General features: G+C 44.5%; 1 protein-coding gene across 1 annotated transcript in view; it reads left to right on the plus strand.

Annotated features, from left to right (window-relative positions):
• CD2AP (CD2 associated protein) overlaps window positions 1–20,048 on the plus strand; it is a 597,230-nt gene that overhangs the window by 180,714 nt on the left and 396,468 nt on the right. Inside the window, exon 4 of the mRNA XM_085610578.1 lies at window positions 17,753–17,853. Within this exon, the coding sequence (XP_085466704.1) occupies window positions 17,753–17,853 (101 nt within the window). The remainder of the gene's footprint in view (window positions 1–17,752; window positions 17,854–20,048) is intronic.

Consider the following 20,048-nt stretch of genomic DNA (forward strand, 5'->3'; position numbering starts at 1 on the left):
AAGTATAGTACACACAGTATTTAGTATCAGTGACTTATTGAATTTATACAATGAAGCAACAATTGTAAAATGTTTATTTTTAAATAATAGCACTAGAGATAAAACTTTAACAATTTTTTGTTAAACCAGCATAAAGGTTAAAGTTCACATGCAGTGCCTGCAATTTTAGAAGACCGTGCAGGCACGTCCCCAACAGTTTGCCCTTAGATATTGAGTGCATTTCCCAAAAACTTTCTCTTTGTGAGCTTTCGCTCTGCTGTAGATGCACCTTCCTGTGGTGAACAGTCGACCACGCTGGGAGCTCATATATTTTACTTAAATTTCATTTCAGAGTTGTTGGCACAGGAATAGAACCTAAAAAATGTGTAGTGTCCTGTTTGATGCAACAAAAAGGAACACTAGATTTAGAGCACATTTGTGTCAGCAAACAGCAGTCTTCTGGTGCTGCTCTTTTTGCTGCCTTCCACTTAAAATGACAGTTGATCTGATGAAAGACTAACATTTTAACCTGCTGCCTCACCAGCACGAGTAGGCAAAAGTTTGAAACGCAATACAGGGACGTTAGCATGAACTGATATAACCTAGAAATCCCTTTGAAACACAGAGGTTCCATCAATAATTTTGCCTCGTGAGGATTAAATTCAGGGCCCTCCCTAAACTCTTCCTCATGCTTTGCAAGGGTGTGGTGAAGTTGTAGGTATTTGTAAAATTGGGACTTATGCACTTGAGATATCTCACTTAATTGCTGATAGGATTTGATATGACCCTAAACCCAGATGTCTCCAAGGTACGATATGCCAATATAGTTCCAGGTATTAGACATCAGCAGATGTGTGACATGCAGCAACTAGGAGCTGGCCCATAACTGGGTCTGATTGACGAGTCTGTGTAGCCAATTGATATTTTGAAGGGCTTTGCCCTAGCATAGTAAGGGAATTACCTGTGGAAGGACATGTATGGGAGCTGCCCTGTATAAAAAAAAAAAGCCAAAACCACAGAGCATGCCAAGGCCTTCGTATCTTGCCTGTACACCAAATTGTGGGGGTCTTCAAAGAGCCAGTGCCCTCTCTGAATCCACTGGGCCACCCAGTATCATGCTCTGAGATCAGAAACCCCCAACCCACCCTCATGCATATGCTAAGAATACGTTCTGTATGAAATCCATGGAGGCTTTCCAGCTCACAACAATCTAGTAGGTATGGATTGTATCTGCGAAGAATGTGGGCAAGAGGTAAAGGGGAATATTTGTAAAACATATTGGTACTGTGGCAGGCCTTCCATCTTGTAAAGCTCTGTCCTGCCCAAGATAGAAAGGGATAATTTAGTGCATGCCTTCAGATCAGTCCAAGTGCTCAGGCTCCAAGGGGCAATTTTTTATCCCCAAGCTACATGCTGGCCGTGTGAAATATACAATCCCAAGTATTTAAAATCTGAGGTGGCCACCCTGAGTTGACAGTTCTGCTGTGGAAGAGGGCCAGAAATGGGCACGTTTGTGAATTTGGGCAAATTGACCTTTGGCCCGTATGTTTCTCCATATATACGCAGCATCTCAAATCTTGTGGGCTTTGGACCCAAAAATGCAATTCATCCACTTACAACTCAAACCTATCTTTGTGGCCTTTTGGCCAGCAGAATCATGTTAGCTGGGCATCTCTGCAAATTCATTCTGCTAAAGGCTCCATGATAAGAGCTAAAGTGAAGACCTACATTGGTCCTCTCCAGGGCCTGGAACAAAATGAGCCAATGCACCACATTGAATGGTTTCTCATAGTAGATTGAAGTCTAAGCCTATGAGCTCAGCAGCTTGGAGGCCCTGGCCAGGGCAACATGGACCCTACAGGGAGTACCTCGTGCCTCTACCCGTCATGAACCCATTATGATATTCTCTGATAAGTCCATATTACCTTGCTCAGCTTGGAAGCTAAAATCTTACCCAATATCTCTATCTTGGCATTAAGCAGCAAGATAGGACCGGAAGACGGGCATTCGTTTAGAGGTTTATCTGGCTAGTTATTGGGGGCCTTCCTGAGATCTTCCGTCAGCTGTACCTTAGCCTCTACCTTCACAAACAAACTAAATAAACTAAGTGATTGTAGAGCGGAACATCGCTGATCTATTTCAACCGGAAGTCCGTTAGTTCTAGGAGGGTTTCCTGTTGGCATCTCTGAGATGGCCATTTTAACATTGTCCAAAATGAGAGGTAGGTCTAGCTTTCTGCAGTCTGAGTGCACCCATATAATAAGCTCAGATAATATTTTAGTACCACCCTCCTTTAGAGCAAGCCTGTATAGGAGCTTGCTCATTTTGTTGCCAAATTCATGCTCTCTGTACGTGGATATGGCCAAACCTGCTTTGTCAAGCAGTTTGTGTAAGCATCTCAAGAAGCTGTGCAAAGCAGCTCTCCTCCCTTCAGAATTGCTTTGAAGTCCCACAAACACTCTTTCCCTGTTTCTTTACTTCCCCTTGACACAAGAGAAGGCTTACCCTCGAAATCCCGGCTTAAAGGCCTTGCAAAGGACACTTTGGGAAGTAACCAAAGAAGTATTGAACACCAAATAATCAGTAATGGTGTCTCTTAGGGAATCTACAGTTTTCTCTTCTTTTAACCACCACGCACCTCATCAGTGCTACTGTCATACAGTCATCTGGGAAAGAGATTTGCCTTGATCGTCTAGCCCAAGTGTGCTGCTGGAACAAAAATATAGTCCAGACAGGACTGACATTTGTGGCTCTGAATAATATGTGCACTGTCTTGTACAGGGGTGCCACGCTTACTCGACATAATCCAGGCCTAGAGAGCCCACCCAATTGGCCAGTCATTGCGAGCTGGTTGGCAGAGCGGGAGAGTCCACATCTCGTTCCCTACAGTGAACAGTTGAAATCCCCACCCATAAATAACATTCCAGGTGAAGCATTCACAAGAATTTGAGTAATTGTTTCCCAATGTTATGTTCACCAAGAAAGGGGGTGGGTAGACACTACAGAGCATCCATGGGGTATCCTCCATCACACCCTCTAGTACCACATACTCACCAGACCTGTTAAAAGGACCCTTTGACACTACTAGAGGGATACATTTATGTAAAAGGATATCCATGCCTTGAGAAGCTCTGGTAAACCCTGCATGGAATACCCACATGTATCCATAACTGTCCAGGAATCCACAGTTAGTTCCCATTAAGTGTGATTCTTGCAAAAACAGGATATCTGGGGAGTGTTGTGTAACATAGGACATAACAGCTCCCTTTAGGTTTTATCTAATAGCCCATTTACATTCCAGTTTGGGTTTATAGTAGTACTGTATGGCACCCTTCTGTAATGTGACTTAAAAGAAGTATTGAGAGATAGTGAAGAACATTTCCCCCTTTGTCACAGTATGCATGAAGATGCCCCAACAAAACAACGCCTAAAGTCCCCTCTTCACACTTCCTACATAGAAGCATCTGTCGCCCTAAACATTTCAAAATACAAAACATTCTCAAACACCCTCCTCCCCCACCCAAATAATATCACTGTTCACAACGGAAATTATTTCACTGGTTGAAACCCATGGTAGGATACAGTTCCTTGAAAACATTGACTACAGTCAGCTGACCCTCCATACATCACCCTCGACGAGGAAAAGGGTGTAGCACTCCTCCCGCTCCCTTCATGTCCGTGAGCACCAGTCCAGTCTCTGAAGCTCCTGTGGTTAATGAGCAGGGCAGCCCTTATACATGTCTTCTCCTGCACGGCCAACACATTACCTCCGACCATGCATTCACCACAGCAGCAGAACCTTCTCCCACTTTATGGCTAGCATTGCATCTCTGGGAATTGGTGGTCTCTTCCCTAGCCCATTCACAAGCACTGTAATTATGTAAATCTCATTGAAATATGCTCTTTAATTTTGCATGGTACAGCAGCATATACTGAAATTCCATAGCTCTGAATTTCGGTTGTACTTGGTTGAAATTGTTTGTTTCACGCTGTACCCATTTGTGTGTTGTGAGAAAAGGCGAGTGTCTTTTGAGGATCAAGTTGAACATCACCCAATCGTCTGACACTACTTATCGCTATTTTGTGGTCTATATTTGAGGAACTGGCCATCACTGGACGGATGGGTGGGGGTAACTTGGTGGTTTCAGAATGAGAGCACTGTGCAACCGCTCTATCAAAAAGCAGGAGGAAAGTTAATCCTCCATGAGGAAAGTCCCTAGGCAGTTCTCTGGAATTTTTTCCAGATGTAGGCTCTCTGAACCATTGGTGTTTTCCACTGTGTCTTTGAGCGTGGCAATGTGGGTCTTACCCCAACTGCTCCATTCTTGAGTTCTAAAGCCTGCCGGGAGGACTGTATCACCTCCAGGATAACATTGGTTGGGTGAGGGGGACTCCTCTTCCTCCTCTGTATGCCTGATCTAGGGCAGCTCTGCCACCACCACGTGTCATTTTGTTCATTTGTCCATACTTTACCCACTTAACAAGCCCTTTATCTTTCATCATTATCCCTCCTGGATGAGTGGTGAGTCGACCTGCCAGACCCCAGTACTGGGCAGCACGAGCAGTCAACGTGACGGAGATGGAAATATCCAGAGAGCCTATATCGGTACTCTACTAGTGGCCCCAGGCCATTAGTGGAGGTTATTAGTTGGCTGCAAAAGGCACTAGACTGGCCTCCAGCACTGTAATCTTGCCGCTAATCCAAGGGAAGCACCCACCTATGTCTTTGTTGATTGTCTCAAGAGCTGAGCTCAAGCCAAACATTCATTAGACCCATGGGACAAAATCCACAAATATTGACTATCGACCACCATCAAGGGACCCCAAGGTTGGTAAACTAAGGTTGGGTGTTTGGAATTCCTCCTCTGTGCATTGTTCCCTACCTTCCCAGAGAAACTTCCTATTGGCACTCAATTGGGAGATGGTCAGCTGCTGCTAGATGGTCAAGACATCCAGATCCATCTCGCAGCCCCAACAATTTATGATGGGTCCAGTAGGTGCAAAGCTGCAGAGACCCGAGTGTGGTCTGAGCACCACCAACGCCTAATGTCCAACAGGGCACTAAAGGGCAGTAGCCACGACCTGAAAGGGAAGGGAAGGGAGGGGGCTTACACAGCTGCAGTGTATGGCAGGCCAACATCAGTTTCCCTGGGTCATGCACTGCTTGATAAACCGGACCATGGTTCCACTGGGACAGACCTCCGGTGCCCCAAACTCCATGATAGTCTGCAGGGAGGGTGGATGAACGAACAAGAAAACTGCCACCGCCGCACCAGGCTGTACTTTCTCCCGGCCAGACAGCTAGAGCAGATAATCCTGGGAGCATGCAGCACTGCTCTCCCCCGACCAAGGTGGCCCCTTCTCAAAGTCCTGGGGGTATCCCTTCAGCACGGGCATCTAGAATGGGTCATTGGCTGCCTGCCAAGGCGATTCAGATAACGGGAACCCTCCTCAAATCTTTGCCTCCCGGAGGAGGCTATCCAGGAGCCATGCCATGTCCCAAGGCTTGCAGGCTGTGCCACAGTAACAAACGATCTGGCCTCAGACAGTTGCGGAGGAGTAGGACGAAAGCGGATTTGTGACATCAGGTGCTTCGGGGAGACACTCCTTACTCAGCTCCAGGTTTCCACATCAGTAAAAGCTGGATTTTGACAAATTGGGCATAAAGCACAACAGCTCCAACAAATGGCAGCCGCCATCTAGCTCTTTAGGCCACACCCCTACTGGAATATGTTTTTTGTGTGATACATAGAGTGCAAGAATTAGCTGTGTTTGGGACTTAAATTTCATTTCTGGGTTGCTGTCTTATATACCTTTTGGGCCTGTGGTCATCTCTCACTTGAAAGACCATTTTTAGGTCACAGCCTGCCAGGTAGCGCAGCTGTCTGGTTTGCTGAAGACATCTTGGTGAAATTCAGAAGGTTGACCTAGTCATGCATTCCACCCATTGTTTACCATTGGCTGTGTGGTTTGTAACTCAAATTTTCTGCCTTTCTATTTGCTGGCTTTATTTGCTTTAGGCTTTCCATCTTGAGTTCGTCCCTCCCATTGCCCAAACCTTCTTTACTGTATTCTCTCACAAACTTGCAGTCTGTAAACCGGTCTTTAAATCTTGTTCTTCTCTTGTCACGTTTGCTGTACATTCAGCGACAGTGGTCAAATGTCAGGCTGTCTCTTTCTGGGAGCTTAGTGTTTATTTTTCTTTCTCTGACTTAAAAGTAAGAGGATTTACGCGACAATCACGGTGGCTACTGGATTCTGCTTGAGGAAGGCTGTATGATTATTTTTTTTCCTAGCACTGAACAAAATTTAAATGTCTGTAAATGAACTGTGCTCATGATCAAATCAATACATTGGGTGATGACATTTCCATTCATTATCTTTTGCACGCTTTATACTTTTATCAGTAAAACTGTATGTCAGTAAAAATGTAATGGTAATTTCAACGAAGATGTGCTGTCTTTAATGACAGTACGCTACCATACCATGCATACTCTGCACAGCTCCATGCCACTGCACTACTCTGCGCCACTCCACAATACGCCACTCCTCACTGTCACTGCACTCTTCGCTGCACAACTCTACTTTATACCACTCTAATCTCTGCCAATGCGCTCTACCCCACATTAATCTACATCACTGCACTCTTCGCCACTGCACTCTACACCACTCTGCACTACTTAACTCTATCCCACCCCACTCTGCAAAACTGCACTCCATGCTCTCCATGACAGTGCACTCCACTCTGTACTGCTCTTTACCAAATCCCTCAACGCCATTCTAATCTACTCTGCACTCTACTCAGTGTACTCTATGCCACTGCACTTAGCGCTGCTTCACTCTGCACCACTGCAATTCATGCCAATGCAATCTGCACTACTTTGCTCGAAACCAACGCGCGTTATGCCAATCTACTCTGCACCACTGCACTTAATGCCATTGTACTGTCACTGCACTCTATGCCACTTTACTCTGCCTCTTTGCACTCTACGCCACTCTGTTCTAATCTGCACCACTGCACTCTACGTAACTCTTCTGAGCCACTGCACTCGATGACCGTTTACACTGCACTGTATGCTACTCTGGTTTATGCCACTCTACATCACTGAACTGTACACTTCTGAACTGTATGCCAATTATCTATATTGCTACCCTCTATGCCAATTTACTCAAAACCAATGCTTCTTACACCACAGCAATGAATGCCAATCCACCCTGCACCACTGCATTGTACACCACTACACTACGTTACACCATTGAACTGTCACTTTACTGTGCACCATTGTATGCCACTGCACTCTACTCTGCGCCTTGCTACCATTTTACAACACTACTCCTATCTACTCCGCTCTGCGCCACTCCACTATTCCATCCAGCACCCTCTACACCTCTCCATTACACTCTATGCCTCTCAACAACTCTGCTCCCCACGTCACTCTGCTCCCCCCTCTGCTCCCCCCTCGACACTCTGCTCCCCCCTCTGCTCCCCCCACGACACTCTGCTCCCCCCCACGACACTCTGCTCCCCCCCACGACACTCTGCTCCCCCCACGACACTCTGCTCCCCCCACGACACCCTGCTCCCCCCACGACACTCTGCTCCCCCCACGACACCCTGCTCCCCCCACGACACCCTGCTCCCCCCCACGACACCCTGCTCCCCCCCACGACACCCTGCTCCCCCCCACGACACCCTGCTCCCCCCCACGACACCCTGCTCCCCCCCACGACACCCTGCTCCCCCCCACGACACCCTGCTCCCCCCCACGACACCCTGCTCCCCCCCACGACACCCTGCTCCCCCCCACGACACCCTGCTCCCCCCCACGACACCCTGCTCCCCCCCACGACACCCTGCTCCCCCCCACGACACCCTGCTCCCCCCCACGACACCCTGCTCCCCCCCCCCTCAACTCTACTATACGCTACTCTCTGCCACTTCATAAAACTCCACTTTGACACTCCACGTCACTCTCATTTACCCCACATCAGCGCCGATGTACAACATTGCTCAAACATATTGGCAAGCCAATAACTCTTGCATAGGCAAGACCTATTGGCTATGCCAATGCTTGCTTGGTTCTTGTTAGCTCTCCTAAAAGGGTCTGCAAATTTCACATCCTTTATGAATTAGTCTTGCTCTCTGGTCTAAATTTTGTTTTTGCGGGATCTTATTTTGTCCACCAAACTTAAAACTAAGTAAGACGTATATTCTATCTCCCTCTTGAATGCCTGCAACAACCGCCAAGATCTTACTCCTCCCCTGGCCTACATTGGTGTCAAATACCATAGCCTCAGACTGGGCTCCATTGAAACCAACCCTCAAGTTTTTTTCTCTCGTTTTTTTGGTGAGCATGTTTCTGCTAGTCTCAACACAAATTCCACTTAATTGGATAAACAAACTTACTTCCTCAGGTTAACATATTTGAAAATCAGAAGGTCATGATCCAATTTTCTAGTATCCTCTACCAAATATTCTCCGTATTTGCTACCCTGAGGCCCTAAAAGCTTCTATGACGGCTTAGGTAAGCACAGGTACCATGTCTCCCATCGCTACTGACTACGACGCTACTTGCCCGTTCTTAACCATCCCCCCCATCTACCAATTTTCATTCACAAATCCCTTGGCAAATAATAAACATAATGCTAGCATTAATAAAGGTACTTGGGGTAGAGTAAACTTACTTCTACCCTGACACAGGTCGAAATAGAGTAAAACCAAACTTATAGCACCACTATTCCTTAATACAACATCCTTTCGCCAGCTATCCCTCTGTCACCCTTCTCACTGGTCCTACCCAGCTACAGAAACAGCACAAAGACTGACACAACAGAAGGACCCATCCACCCAGGATTTACATGAACCGTGTGATTGCTTGGCTCGTACTACACAGTACAGCAGCTTACTACTGGCAAGAGCATACATCTAATTCACTACTTAAAACGAAGCTCTTCAGTTTCGAGCACGATCACCACATGAGGTGTTAAAAAGTAAGAAAATCTCTCCCTCCCACAAGCAGTCTCTTCCCGTGGCGGCTGTCCTACTCTCTATTACACCACTCAAAACACTCCTGAAGAACATAACACTCATCAACCCGAGTATCTCAGAGCGTCTGTCCGTCCTCAGGACCTCTTTGGCACCTGTTCAACTGAAGACTGATCGCAGACCCTCAAACTCATCATATCAGCACTATCTCTAGATAGATGTCGTAAACACAATCATGAGCCTGCCCGAACACCATAAGCATCACTACTCATCCTAGTGGCCGGTCTCCTACGCATCACATTAAAGCTGTCGTCCTGAAGCGTAGATTTGTGGCTTCTTAATGTAGCTTCCATATCTGCCATTATCCAGGGCTCTCGCCTTGCTGCTGTTGTATTCTAGGAAACGTGGCGCTGTCCATCTTCCATAACTCTATCCTACTTTTAGGGTACAACGTCCACAATCTGGAACGAGCAGAAAAGAACTGTGGAGAGGTCCTTTATCCACAAGAAATACTTAAAATGGAAACTGATGCTCAACTCCTGGTTTTAATGCCGCACGGTGAAATGTATTAACACGGCACCTAAGCCTGAACATCTTATACTACCCACCTGACAGCAACAAGGGTTTTCTTCATGATTTGCGTGATTATAGCACTAATCGCTCATTTCTTCTAATCGGATCTTCTGAGAATCTAACTGAGAATAAAGGCGAAGAGGCTGACCGCTCTCCCAAAATGCTTACTGTCAGACAACATATTACACCTTCACTACCCATAAAAAAGGGCTCTACCTTGAACCTAATTTTTGTTAAAAAATACCACATAGAAAGTTCTAACCCTTTCAGATTGGCTTGTTAAAAGCGCTCCATTATTTTTCAAACTCCTGACTGTAATAAACTCTCTATGCTAAATTAGAGATGGAAATGGTAGAATCTACAGCCGGTAAATCTGGACTTCACCAGCTGCTGCAGCAGTTGCAGCCATAGGTTTGTAAAAAAACAAATGAAGTAAAAATAATAAATGAACTTTCACAAATATCTTTTACAACAGTACTGGGTACTTCCTATGAAACCCTGCCACTGCACTCTTTTCGCTCCATAACACTCTACAACACTGTATGCTACTCCATGAAACTCCACTTCACTCCTCTCCATGCCGATTAACTCTACTATACTCTACTCCAATTTACGACACTCCACATCACTCTCATACCCCACATCAGCCACTCTGGTACAACATTGCTAATACATTGGCAAAGCCTATAGCTCTTGCAAAGCAGGCTGGTGTACTTAGAATGAGTGTTGAAATCCTTTTTAGTTTTAATGCACATCACAGAAAATATGATTAATGTTAAGATAAATTATTAATGGCTTTTAGTTACTGTAATCTGAACAAATAGTCTAGGGATACTAGGATGACTTTTTAAAGAATTATTTTAAAAGGGATCGAAATCAAAACCGTGGTAAAGTAAATTATTAGCTCGCTGGTCCTGGCACTAAAATGCTCTCCTTTCTAAGCAAATGTGCATATGATTAGGTATCATGCCATTGCTCCGAGCAGAAAAGCCCAGTGGTGGAAGTGAGGCGACACATTGTCCCGTGCTATATATATATGCTGTAATGGGCGGAAGCTGCATTTCAGTGACCATTAATAGTCCATGGATGGAACAGGGCTGGCCTACAGCTCCTCTTCGAGAGTAACGCCATTCTTTACATCTCAAAAAATAGAACTCTGAGCTGCCATCCATTTGTACCTTTTTATTTGTACTAAACAGTGTTAGATTTCAAGTTAGTGAGGCCTTTACCTGCAGAAGTCCAAAGTGTGGTTTGAGCCTGTCTGTCTCCTAGGAGATTCTGAACAGGAGAAGCAGCTCCTCAGCCCCCACCCCCAGGCCAGCAAACCCAGGACTGGGGATTGGCTATTCAACTACCAGGCTACTCTGAGCCCTCCCCTCACACCCGCCCAGGCCCCTTAAGGCTTTGTTGGGTGCACCCCAAATCATTCTCCTCCATCTTGTGAGTTGCAGCCTACCTGTGCCCCAGATTGCAGTGAGCAGAATCGAGGAAGTGGTAAGGAGGCAGACTAGTGCTGTCTCTTCCTCACTACAAAAGTTTTTTAAAAAACGATTTTCCCTTTCTGTGATTACTGTTTTTGCCTTTGGTTGTTACAGTTTAAAAATGTAGTTTTCACCTGCCTGTGATTGCATTTTTTATCACCTGTTTTGTGTTTTAAACTTGTGTTTTTTCCTGCCCATGATTGCTTCTATTTAACGTGTTGAATTGTGGGATTTGCAGTCCAAACTCTGTAGTTTATCCCTCTCATTCCTGGTGACAATTCAGTTTTCCCTCCAAATTTCTCCTTTGCTCTGTGCTAAGACCTGTATGTTAAAACAGTGCACCCCCAGCCACCATTTTGTGTTCACAAGCCAGTGAAACAAGCCCCCTACTGGTAGGGCTAGGGCCTCTATTGGACGTAGAGCTCAGGGGTTTTGAACTGATTGAGTGCTTGGACAAGGGCTAAGATTGGCTGTAAGGTCCTGGTCTCCTATTGGTTCTAGATTTTAGGGCTAGTGTTGTGATTGGTTAGGGGTCCCATCGGCTGAAGGGGTCACCTGATTACTAGGGCTATAAAAGGCCAGGGTTAGGGCGTCTCAGCCCGGGCGTTGAGGCGAAGGGCAGAGAGGACAAGGGCAGTTGCCTGTTTGAGCCTGTTAAGGGCAGAGAGGACAAGGGCGGTTGCCTGTTTGAGACTGACCAGGGCCAGAAATGCTGCCCATTTTCCCATTTAGCAATACCGAGCCCACACCATCCGCATCCACAAACAGAGCAACACACTCACACCAAATGTACACCACGCACAACCCTATGCACAGATTAATGTACCAGCATGCACTACAAACCCAACCAAACCACATCTACCCTACTATCCCAACTACCACACATATCCACCATCACCTACAAACCGTACACAACTCTATCCTATACCTCTAACCAATACACTCATACATAACTACATCCCATCCAGACACACGCTCCCTGCTGTAATTACACATATCAGACCACCTTTTATCACTAACAAACCTATAAATCAACCTTCCATCATTTGTCCAACAAACACCCTCCTCTCCCTTCTACCATAATAACACTAACACACAACACACACACTGCACACCACTACACTTTTTTAACTCTTGCAACAAACCAGTCTGACAAACACTCTTACCTCTACTTCATTCCCTCCTACACACAACATACACTCTACTCATACACATCACTACCCCCTCTACCTCACAACCTCCCCTCACAAACAATACTATACAACCAAATCCATTGCATGAAACATGTACATCAGCACCCCTTTTCACTACTCCTCAAAAACAAAACGTATCACACACACCAGCACAACAAGATCTTCAAAACGCAACACCTCATAATACTTACCATCACAAAATACAAACATATACCCACCTTTCAAACCACACAAAGGAACAAACTCCAATGCCACGCTTTCTCTCTTCCACCACACCTAACACAGATACAGCAACTCTCTTCTAACCGCCTCTCATCCATTGGACAATTTAGAACCTTACTACATGACCCACATGCTTCACCACCTCCCTTGACTCATACACCTGCTGCCTTAAACACACGCAAAAAATATAAGCAACATGCCACACCTCACAACTTCGCTTCCCCATGTCTACTTCACAGCAGTGTTACACCACAAAAACACAGCACTCCAACTCACTCTCAAACACCATCTCCACCGCATACACACGCAAAACCATCAAAATGCCTTAGCATGCTGGATGAGGAACACGATACAGAACAGCAACATGATTGCTATCCTAATACAGCTAATGCCAGAACTAAAAACACACCTGCTACAAACCCACACAATACTGAACACTCTTCTACAAAACAAAGTCCCACTATCACCAAAGGCCACTCTCTAAACTTTCTACTAATAAATGCTCGATCCCTCTCTAAAAACAAGCATCACATCTACGACCTTCTCACCGATGCAAAACCAGACATGCTATTCATAACCAAATCATGGTTGGGAGAGGATATGGCTCCAGTCCTGCATGAAGCCATTCCTCTAGGCTATCAAACAATCACCCAAAATCGAATAGCGAAAAAAGGAGGTGGTCTAGCTGTTGTATTCAGGCAAACAATACATATCACTAAAATTGATAACATCTCCATAAAGAATTGTGAGGCTCTTCTAACCAGATGCAATCCTACATCGTCTTCCTCCTGTAACTTCCTGCTCATTTACAGACCTCCACCTAGCAAGGCGACATTCCCAGACACACTTCTAGACACAGTTTCAAACCTGATAACAATACACTCCAACCTATGCGTTCTGGGTGACCTTAACATTTGGTTTGACAAACCCAATATGACCCATCCAAAAACAATCGCTGGCCTAGACGCACTTAACCTGCATCAGATTGTCCACGAACTGACACCCCGCTGGATATATCCTAGATGTCATTTTTGCTAATACTGAACTAGTTACCTTTCAAACTATGACTCCAGTCACATGGTCAGACCACCACTTGCTGGCTTTCCTACATAAAACAACACTAAGCAACTCACCTAAAACTCCTTACATCCATCCACCTATCGGACGTGGAATAAACTCAATTTAGAACACTTAGAAACACAACTAACAAAGTACAAATCTGGAAACAAATTCTGTTCAAAATCTATATGAGTGGCTACAGGAAGCTTTTGACATCCTGATACCACTCAAACCTACAACGCAACAAAATTTAAAAAAGCGCTTGGAGAAACATAGAAATAAGTCATAAAACAACAAATTAGAAAGCTGCAACGTGCCTGGCTCAAAACAAACGTCAAACCAGACAAACTTCACCTACACAAAATTAACATATTATACAAGTCGGCTATCAAAAAAGCTAAGAAAAGGTACTATTCAGACAGAATTCAAAACGCTAAATGTGCAAATAAAGAATTCTATAAAATACTCAATTAATTTTGCAAACCAAATTTCCTAGAAGGATCTCATCCTGTTACTCAAGATTTCGCAGACAAACTGGCAAATCATTACTCGGACAAAGCAGACACGTTGGACTTGTACTTTAAAACAGAAACAAAGCACCAGCACTAACCCTTGTACAAAACAAGAATACTCTAACCAAGCCTCTACGTTCATTCCAACACATCTCACACGATGAATTTATGGACCTGGTCAAAGCAAGTAGGCCTGCCAGCAGCCCTTCTGACCCCTGTCTACCACAAACTTTCAAGACAATTCTTTTAAGAACCTATGCTGCCACTCCAGTAAGAAGAATCATCAACGATTCCTTAACTACCTGAATATTTCCAGAAGAACTAAAAAAATCACACATATGCCCTTTACTGAAGAAAACAAACTTAGACCCGCTGAACCCTGACAACTACAGACCCATTACAAATGGACCTTTTCTAGGCAAACTGATAGAAAGAGCAGCGTTCGCCCAGATGTCACAATTCATTGAAGAGAATGACATACTTTCAGACTTCCAACCAGGTTTCTGTCCGGGAAGAGGCACTGAATCTGCCCTCTTTGCCATCTGGGATGACCTGAAGAATACAGTTGACCGCAACGGGGTTGCTGCGCTACTCCTCTTGGACCTCTCAGCTGCCTTTGACACGGTTGACCATGACACTCTGAAACAAAGACTCTATGAAGCCGGCATAGAGGGAACTGCTCTAGACTGGATCGCGTCCTACCTTCGAAACAGAACTAATGTCATCCATACCCCACCTTTCTCCTCCAAACCGTATTCCACAAAAGCAGGGGTCCCTCAAGGTTCTATCATCTCGCCCATGCTTTTCAACATCTACATGAAGTCATTACCAGTACAGATCAATAAATTTCACCTCACGTGCTATAACTATGCAGATGACACGCAAATACTCCTTCAACTGAAATGCCCCAAAGACATTGGAAAATCACCAATTTCCAGCTGTCTCAGAGCCGTAGATCAGTGGATGACTTGGAGCCATCTCAAATTGAATGCTTCAAAAACTGAAATACTCATGTGTGGCGATTGGAAACATTACAACCTGCTTGCCGCATGGCCTAATGAACTGGTATCCCCGCCTAAAGTATTGAAGGAAGTAAGAAACCTCGGAATGACCATGGACTCCAAGCTCTCGATGAATCCCCCTCATTTGGGATTTCCACACAAGGTCCAAGCTACCATCTCCCTTGTTCTGTCCAAACTCGATTACGCCAATAGCCTCTACCAAGGATCACCTTTAACGACCATGAAAAGACTACAATGGATTCAGAACTCGGCTGCCAGACTACTCTTGCATATCAAACCGCGAGACCACATCTCCCCTGCCTTGAAAGCCCTGCATTGGTTACCAGTTGCCAGAAGATCCACATTCAAGTTGCTTTGTATCACCCACAAAGCAATACATGGAATGGGACCGCTCTTCATCAGGAATAAAATCACCAAACACATTCAACAAAGGAACCTCCGCTCTAAAGGATCACCTTGTCTCAAAATCCCACCATACAAGAAAAAAACAGGGGTGGCACATCCTTCTCTGTTAAAGCAGCCAAACTATGGAACTCCTTACCCCCCCAACATGAGGTCCACCAACAACCACCTTATCTTCAGAAAACTACTCCAGAATTGGCTCTTCCCCACAAAAGCACCATACGCAAACAGAAATATACAGCATATCCCTCTGTATATAAGCATTTGTTTTCACTATAGATATGTACCTATCTTTGTGTATTACTTTGTATAAACATGTAAAATAATTGTTGAGAGAAATAATAATAATAAATAAAAATCATCTTTGGTCTCCGTGTACTTACTTCCATTGTGCATCTATGTACCTTCCATGTACTTGGATCTGTGTGTCTGTTACTTTTCTCCTGAAAAAGCATATCCAATGCACTACCCTATTTCTCATCCTGTGCCTCTATCAATATATTTAATCTACATATACTTACCTCCTTTTTGTATCTATATACTTTCAATGTACTTATGGATCTATATCTTTATCTCTTAATTCTAATTTAGCATTTCCAGTGCACTACCCTATTTCTCAGCCTATACTTCGCTAAATATATCTTCTAGCCCAACCTTCTGACTCATCTCAAACTTATTTCTACTACTCTTTCCAATGCACTACCCTATCTCTCATCCTATACATCTATCAATATATCCTCTACAGCCACTCTATTTTATCCCAAACCCCATACCACTACTATGATCCCCAAAATAACCCTTTCTAGACTCTCTCCTACTCTACCCCTCCTTTCATCATCTGACACCTCTTTTACTATACCGATCCCCCTAAAACAAACCTTTCTAAACTCTTCCCTCTGACTCCTCCCCTCCAAAACTCCTTTTTACTCATCCAAAAGCCTCCTCCTACTGCTAAGACAAAAAAAAAACCTTCACTCTTTTATCCCTCCACTATCCTTTTCAATCAAAATTAACAGACTAACATGTTCACTTCTAAAATTCCATATTCGAGTATACTAATTCACCACTAATCCTTTATTGGGTTCCAGAGTAGCATGCTGCTCGCCAGTAAAGCGTCTCAACACCCCATCAGGGTTGCAAGCGATATATAAATGCAAACTTTTTCCACCCCTCCCCAACCCTTCTCAATCCATATAATTGACTAACCTATCCACCACTAAAATTACTTTCATGTTTCACCATACTAATTCAACACTAATCCTGATGGGTTCCAGAGTAGCGTGCTACTTGCGCTTCAAAACTCGATCAGGGGTAGCAAGTGTTATATAAATACAAACCTCTTTCCCTCTTCTATCCCGCCACCTACTCTTCTCTACCCAAATAACTGAATAACCTATCCACTACTCAAATTACTTCATATTTTACTATACTCATTTTCAACATTAATCCTTTATGGGTTCCGGAGTGGCGTGCTACTCGCCACAAAATCGCTTCAACACCCATCAGGGGGTAACAAGTGCTATATGAATGCAAACCTTTCTTCCCCTTTTATCCCTCCGCTATCCTTCTCACTCCAAATAACGGACGAATATCCACCACTGAAATGACTTCATATTTCACCATATTAATTCACCAATAATCCTTTATGGGCTTCCTGAATAGCGTGCGTCAACACCCCATCAGGGGTAACAAGCGCTATATAATTACAAACCTTTTTCCTCCTCTATCCTTCTGCTATCTTTCCAAATTCAAATGACTGACTAACCTATCCACCACTTAAAATGTACTGCATGTTCACCTATACCAATTCAACACTAATCCTCTATGGGTCCCGGAGTAGCGTGCTTCTCGCCGAAAAAGCACTTCGACGCCTCGTCAGGGGTAGTAAGCGCTATAATGAATGCAATTACAATTAGCGTGTAGGGCGACTTAATCTGAAATCTGCAAACAATCGTGCTCATGATGAGAAAGGGAGATAGACACGGAAGAATCTGTGACCTGCGAGTGCACACATAACTTCAATCTTGAACCCACAGTTTATTCTAATTATAGCCGTGCTGTGGCTTGCTGAGGGCCCCTCGTTCATTGGCTCCCCGCATCCACCTGACGACTATTTGCTCTCAAAGGTGTGTCTCACTTGACAGCGGCAGTGAGGAGCAGGCTGAAGCCGACTGTTTAGTTTCAGGGTTGACGGGGGATACTTTTGATTTATGCACAGTGTTTTGTTTTGCTGGTCTTCGTGGGAGGACGTTTAGCAAGTGTTTTAACATGTCTTATGGATTCAAATTCGCAAACCATATCTCTGCCGTGTCCTTCTCCCCAGAAGCCAGGGCTCGGCAGTGTAAAGTGCTCTTCGACTATGCCCCGCAGAACGAGGACGAGCTGGAACTCCGAGTGGGCGACGTCGTCGACATCACCGGAGAGGTAGGTTTAGTCTTTTTGTTCCCTTTAAAGTGTTTTCAGTTGTCTCTTCAGACTAGGCGTTCTCGCCTAAGCTCCTCTGACAGGTCGTTTCTTATTTGAAGTCTATACATTATCATCTGGAGGTAAACAGCGATGTTTTCTTTGGCCTTGCTCCCGAAAAGAAAGCATGCCCTTTTCACTAGAGTATTTTTTCATGAGGCTGAAAATGTCGGCTCGGAATTGAGTGCTCGTTGAAAGTGCTGAGCCGACGGTAGTGAGTGCGGAAGTGCTGCCCGCGCCCTCCGTCGGGGCGCCGCGGGGATGAGGCAGAGGTGTTAACTTCGTTTTCAGGTTTGCCAGGTTCGTATGTGACAAGAATAGAGTGCACGTGTTGCGTTCAGTTCTGGGACTTGCAGTTCGCAGTTGTCAATGCCTTGTTCTTCTAAGGTTATAAATGCATAAACAAGACTGAAAGTCCCAATAAAAGAAAAGAAGTTAGAAAATAAATGTTCAAGAGATGCTGCTGATTAGACTGGTTTTACTGAGTTTCTACTCGAAAACAGGGGTTATTACCATGCTCTCACAGTTAGTCTAATGTCTGTGCTGTGTAGTGACATTTATTGATAATGCTAACGGTTGCTGGGACGCTTCTCACGTGTCGACGGGCTTCATTTAAAGTTTGGAGGGAACTAGACATGTTCCAAGTTCCGGAGGGCAGTCTTAATTCGAAGTACAATGCATCGGCTGAATTTTCCGGCTGTCCATGTGGGGAGGGCATTCTTCCGGGTGTTCCTACTCCGTATTTAGACCTGCGTCCAGAAACTAAGGATTTTCAGACCCCTCCAAACTGTAAATGAGTCCGTGGGAATTGTTTTCAGTGCACGGAGAAGTTAGTTTTGTAGCGTTTATCTGTTTTGCAAGCAGCCGTGTTGTTATTGCATCTCCTTTCCGATTTTGTTAGTGTGTTTAACCCGGGCCTTGTTGCTGTTGACTAAGGATCTTTCAAATGTTTCCACAGATGAGTACTTTCCTGATTACTGTGTATTTTTTTTGTTGTTATATTTAATGTTTAATAATTTGAATTCACTCCACTATAAACTACTTGGAATGCTTGTTATGTGCTGGGGTTTGCTTTTACGTTCCTCAGGTTTTCTTGTTAGTCTCGATGTTATTGTGCTTTTCGGTATATAGAGACTATTGTTATGTTTGGATTGTGCTGGCTTGCATCAATTATGTGGTCCTCAGTTAGGGTTATTGGATTCTTGGAGGCCGGTGCAGCACCTGCTGTTTCCTGTTCACTGTTCGCAGTGCTTTAATTTGAAAAAATAAATGCAGGTACTCACCAAAATGAGCAGTGGGTGGAGTTTAGGGTTGGCACAAGTGCGGTGCGGAGGCGGAACAAGGGGCGGGGTTAGCTTTTTGACCTTGCCAAGGTTGTATGCACGCAAAATGCATGCATTCTTAGAATGTCGGATGTATCTGTCCATCAGTTATCTCACTAATAACTATATATGTGGCACTTACTAATAACTGTTTAGGACTACCCAAAGTAACCTTTTTTTTTTTTATAGCAACCTTAAAATAAGAAAAGATTGAGGATAAAACTGCGAGGTTCTAAATATATGCCTTCTTGTTTGCAGGCAGGTCCTTTCTGCAGGGTCATAACTCACTAAGCTACATTACAAGGATGTTTTGACCTGCAGGTAACACAAGGCTCTATGCAGCAAAAACCGTAATCGACTAAGCTATCTACAAAAAAAACGAATCTGTGATTTACATGTTGCATGCTGTGCTTCCCAGCAGACACATTGATCCTCTATGCAATTTTATGGTGATTTGAACCTTTGATTAGAATGTACACCGATATTTCTAGCAAGTGCATTAACCTCCAGAGTTATCCACTTTGTTACTTATGATGCCCCGTGCTCACTTACTTATGGGAAGGGCCTCCGCTTCTAATGGGTGTTTGTCAAACCTGGAAGCCTGAGTTGCTTTCAAAGAGACAGTGTTTATGACTTTAGTGAGCAGCATATTCTCTCTCTCTCTCTCCCTGCCACTGGATGAGATATACTGACACAAAGGCACTAGCGATATTGCTGTTGGTGGCTCAGCCTTTCAACATTCCTTTTTATGTGGTTGAAAAGGAGTGGTGGAAGGAGTAAACACGCTGCAGATGTTAGATCAGAAAGATTAAAGTATGCACAGGGCTGATCTAG

Source organism: Triturus cristatus, chromosome 6 (assembly GCF_964204655.1).
Source record: "Triturus cristatus chromosome 6, aTriCri1.1, whole genome shotgun sequence".
NCBI classification, from domain to species: domain Eukaryota; kingdom Metazoa; phylum Chordata; class Amphibia; order Caudata; family Salamandridae; genus Triturus; species Triturus cristatus.